Below are 4,620 nucleotides of genomic sequence, written 5' to 3'. Positions count from 1 at the left end.
GTCGCAACTTTGCCGTGACGCAAAAGTACGCCCGTGAGGAAAATTAATGATCGTGGTCGAAATTAACAGACCAACTGACCGCCGCCGGCGAATTCCGGGTCCATCTAAAGTAGTACGTTTTTGTTGGTCCGCCGAAAGTTCGAAAACGACGAACTCTGCGTTTATTTTATCAACACTCATTTATCGCTGATAGCAGCAACTTTTAGTTTTAAGAAGAATGAAAAAAAATTGAATGAGTATACAGAGTGGCAACGCGATACCCTTAAATTATGTCATAAAAATCAAAATATTTTTTTTTCTCTCCTGTAGCTGTTTTAATTACATGTTACAGTAGTAAACTTACAAAGTATTGAGTTCAATTCAAATTTTTCGTCTTTATGTTTGATTACGGCCCGAAGTCGCTTTTCGGAAGCATCACACGATTTTGACTGAATGATTCTTAAAAGTGTCCAAACTCATATTCTTTACGTTGCTTAACTTTCCTGGCATGTATCCCCAGATATTAAAGTCGAATGGGTTCAAATCGGAAAATGATGAAGGCCATTCAGAGGAACTGATGAAGCATGGCAAATTTTGTATGCACCATTTCTGAACAACCAATGCTTTGTGAATAGGTGCTGAATCATGTTTGAAGCAAAAATCTTCATCTACAAAAAGTTCTTTGGCTCAAGACAGCAAATGGCTTCTTATAACGTTTTGCAAGTTGTACTGCTTGTTGATTTTCACTACCAGATCGATGAATAACAGTGGTAGTTTCCCTTTTGCTGATATTGCTCCTCAAACTATCACAGCTGATGCATTTTGGTACCCGTAGACCCCAATTTTATTCTTCCTCTACCTCTCTTTTATCGGCTGGTATATCACGAAGACTTCCACCATAGACACGTTCATTTTGTTTGTTCAAAGTTGCCTCCAAAGTGAACAATTTTTGATCCGAGTTCTGACAACCCTATCGTCAATATTTTTGAGAGATAACCCATGAATTCTGTGCTTCTTAAAAGGGCTGAATACAAGATCATTTTTGATTATGTTTTGTGTCGAGGTGTGACTCATTTTCATATCACGTTCCATTTTTCTTCCCGAGCCGGCCGGATTTTGTCGAAAACGCTCCTTCACCGCTTTGATTACCGCTGAAGTCCGTACAACCCGTTTTTTCCCCGGTTTCTTTTTGGGGACAACTGTATCGGTTTCCTTGAAACGATTGATGGGCCTGTACACCAATAATTTGGTCAAGTTCCGATGTGACAGCTTCCTCCTTATCTGAATGTGAATGAGGTTTTGAAGATGCAACATCTTGATTTGCTATCTATAAGAATCCATTACAATTTTCTGATGAACGAAACACAAGCACTGACTTTATCACGTATGAATGAACTGTGAATATAGTACTTCTTCAAATAGTAAACAAAGATGGGACCTGTAAGCTGTAAAAATTAAAATGATGAGCACTCGAATAAGTGTATCACTTTCTTGTTTCCACCCTGTAGTGTGATAATCAATAGTGTTCAATAATGTAACTGAAAAAAATTCCAAAAATGTTTCATTAAATTGTATTTGCTTTCCATTTCTCTTACAATCCACTAGTAAGTAAAATGGGCCGCGGGATGACTTTCATTCCATCGCCTAAAGGGTTTGCGGTTTCGAAAAAGTTGGATCCATCCGGCTCGGCTGCCAGCTAATGATCTGCGCTCAAGTTTGTGAAACTTTTCTGTAGTTTGATACGTTGGCAATTAAATATGATAATACTCGTCACCCGCTGTGTCGTGGAGTTCGTTCGTTGATTGGCGAAGTGGAGTGAATTGTTTCGGGGTTTCTTTTCAGGAAATCCGTCGCTATTTTTTGTCACGCTTTTCCCTTCACGAAGTTTTCTTTGCATACTGTTTTACTTCTTTCACATAATTTGTTTGAAGTTTTTCCAAATTGTTGAGCAATCGCTGTGAGAGCGGTGAAAGCATCCTCTCAGCCGATCCTTATTACCTCAACCAAGTTACGGTCAATCAAAAGAACCACGGATCAAGGCACGGGTAGACATGAAACGTTGCTGTTTTCACCTTTTTTTGCGAAACGGTTTCGGGCATGCGGAACTTCGGACCAACGTGTAATGGTATGGGGAGAGGTTTTCCATCGCATTCAACCTATCAAACTGCATCAAAGACACGATTCGACAGAGACACAGACCGGAGCTCATTCTTACCAGGACCGTACGGCCAGACCAGTTACAGTGCATTAAGCAGCGCGCTGATTGCAATTACAAAGCAAACATCATCGCCGGGGTTGGGTTGGGTTTTGTAATTACGTCCAATCGTTTGGTTCGAGTTTGAATGTTCGTTCGGCTGGCTTTTTTTTCCATTGAAGTCTTTCTGTGTCTGACTTTGGCCGCTTTTTTGCGTCCCGGTTGTCGATTGCAGTTCAAACTCCACTCATGCAGCTCATGTGTAAGGATCGGTTTCGACCGGTTTGAAGCGTAATTTGAACATCTTTCTTCTGGGGACCGCAGAAAAGAAGAAAAAAGGGCGTCGCTTCGATGGAACTCCACAACCCGCGACCGGAGCCGAGAAAGGGCGCACAAAGGGAGCGTTGGAATCGCCGGCCATTCCCGGCTCCCACGAACCGACCCGTGCCTGAAATGGTGAAGGATTTACCGATTTGCGCTAAACGGTCCAGCGTAGTCGGAGCGCCCCAGCTTTTGATGGACTCCGATGCCGGATCCGTATAATTGAAAAGTGAAGTCTACAAAGACGCACGGCACGCAAGAAAAGAGGAACTGCTAAACGGCTGCGCCCTTGCGTCGTATGCGGTTAGACTCTCTGGGATGGGAGCGAACGCTAGTTAGTGGCGGCTTCCCATCGTGAGGTCGGGAAAATCGATAACTACTTCCGGAAATCCCGGTGAACCTCTTCAGGAGCGGGATGGTTGTCTTCGCCAGGTAGCGGACGGTAGGGCCAACCCTCGGCCTTTCTTTTTTTCGGGATCGTTACGTTAGATAATCGCACTGCACTCGGTTTGGGTTCGGGATCAGGACAGAACCGGATGTCTGATAGCGACCGACGGGCACTACACGGTCTAGTAACGCACAACAGAACAAGCAATTAAACTCACATGCCCGAAACACGCGTGGCGTGCGGTGTGTGCGTGCGTACCCCGGCGTCGTGGCGCATCCTTGCTTTATGGCCCCTTATGCTGGGTGCGTTGCGTGCGGTTAGCTTCATTGCCAATCAATAAGGAGGGGCCGTTTATGGCGTCGTACCGCTGTTGTTGCTCCGCCGATCGATTCGTTTATCAAAATACCATGAAAACGATTGTCAATTACAACCGTACCGGGAACGGTGAACAGCGGATTGTAAACTCGTCCGATGAGCGTGAGGCCATTTTTGCGCATCAAGGCAAGGGTTTTGGAATTCAGATTCTATTGCTGCAGTGAAAAATTGATGCACTGGGATAAGGTATTTATTTTGTCTTTCAGTTGTACTATATTTTACAAAAAATCAGTTCCAGCAGATTGAAGCCGGGGCATTAGACACCGAACAGCTCGCAAGTGGCTGTGTTTCCAGGCAGACATGCCAGGAACGGTTCGTAGAAGATGTAGTTCTCGAGGCAGTCGCGCAGTTCGGGCTCGCCCTGCTGGCAGTAGACGTATTGAGTACAGTTTCCTTCGATCGCAAGGTAACCTGAGACTATGCCCTCGCAGCTCGGTTCCTCCGGATCACCACCCGATGTCGGTGGGGTAGTCTCTGTCGTTGTTGGAGCTCTAGTAGTTGTTGGTTGAGACCTCGTAGTCGATGGCTGCGGTTCGGCGGTCGTAGTAGTCGAAGCCTGCGTAGTCGTTGCTGGAGCTTTAGTAGTCTCAGGTTGGGGCTCCGTGGTTTCTGGCTCTGGTTTGGCTGTCGTTGCTGGAGCTTTGGTAGTCTCAGGTTTGGCAGTCGTAGTAGTCGGGGCCTGCGTAGTCGTTGCGGGAGCTTTAGTAGTCTCAGGCTGTGGCTCCGTGGTTTCTGGCTCTGGTTTGGCTGTCGTTGCTGGAGCTTTAGTAGTTGCTGGTTGAGACTGCGTAGTCGCTGGCTGTGGTTCGGCAGTCGTAGTAGTCGAAGCCTGAGTAGTCGTTGCTGGAGCTTTAGTAGTCTCAGGTTTGGCAGTCGTAGTAGTCGGAGCCTTCGTAGTCGTTGCTGGAGCTTTAGTAGTCTCAGGTTGTGGCTCCGTGGTTTCTGGCTCTGGTTTGGCTGTCGTTACTGGAGCTTTAGTAGTAGTACTCACAGCCAGAGGAGTCGTTGGTAGAGGTATGGGAGTAGTCTCAGGTTGTGGCTCCGTGGTTTCTGGCTCTGGTTTGGCAGTCGTAGTAGTCGAAGCCCGCGTAGTCGTTGCTGGAGCTTTAGTAGTCTCAGGTTGTGGCTCCGTGGTTTCTGGCTCTGGTTTGGCTGTCGTTACTGGAGCTTTAGTAGTTGCTGGTTGAGACTGCGTAGTCGCTGGCTGTGGTTCGGCAGTCGTAGTAGTCGAAGCCTGCGTAGTCGTTGCTGGAGCTTTAGTAGTGTCAGGTTTGGCAGTCGTAGTAGTCGGCGCCTTCGTAGTCGTTGCTGGAGCTTTAGTAGTCTCAGGTTGTGGCTCCGTGGTTTCTGGCTCTGGTTTGGC

The 4,620-nt window shown here is 46.6% G+C and overlaps 1 protein-coding gene across 1 annotated transcript in view; it reads right to left on the bottom strand.

The window, feature by feature from the left end:
- Positions 1 to 3,513: 3,513 nt before the first annotated feature.
- The window catches only part of LOC131215134 (proteoglycan 4-like), a 3,102-nt gene continuing 1,995 nt past the window's right edge, over positions 3,514 to 4,620 (bottom strand). The window contains exon 2 of the mRNA XM_058209518.1: positions 3,514 to 4,420. Coding sequence (XP_058065501.1) covers positions 3,514 to 4,420 — 907 coding nt within the window. The remainder of the gene's footprint in view (positions 4,421 to 4,620) is intronic.

Source organism: Anopheles bellator, chromosome 1 (assembly GCF_943735745.2).
Source record: "Anopheles bellator chromosome 1, idAnoBellAS_SP24_06.2, whole genome shotgun sequence".
In the NCBI taxonomy this organism is placed as follows: Eukaryota; Metazoa; Arthropoda; class Insecta; order Diptera; family Culicidae; genus Anopheles; species Anopheles bellator.
This window is presented reverse-complemented; position numbering and strand designations above follow the sequence as displayed.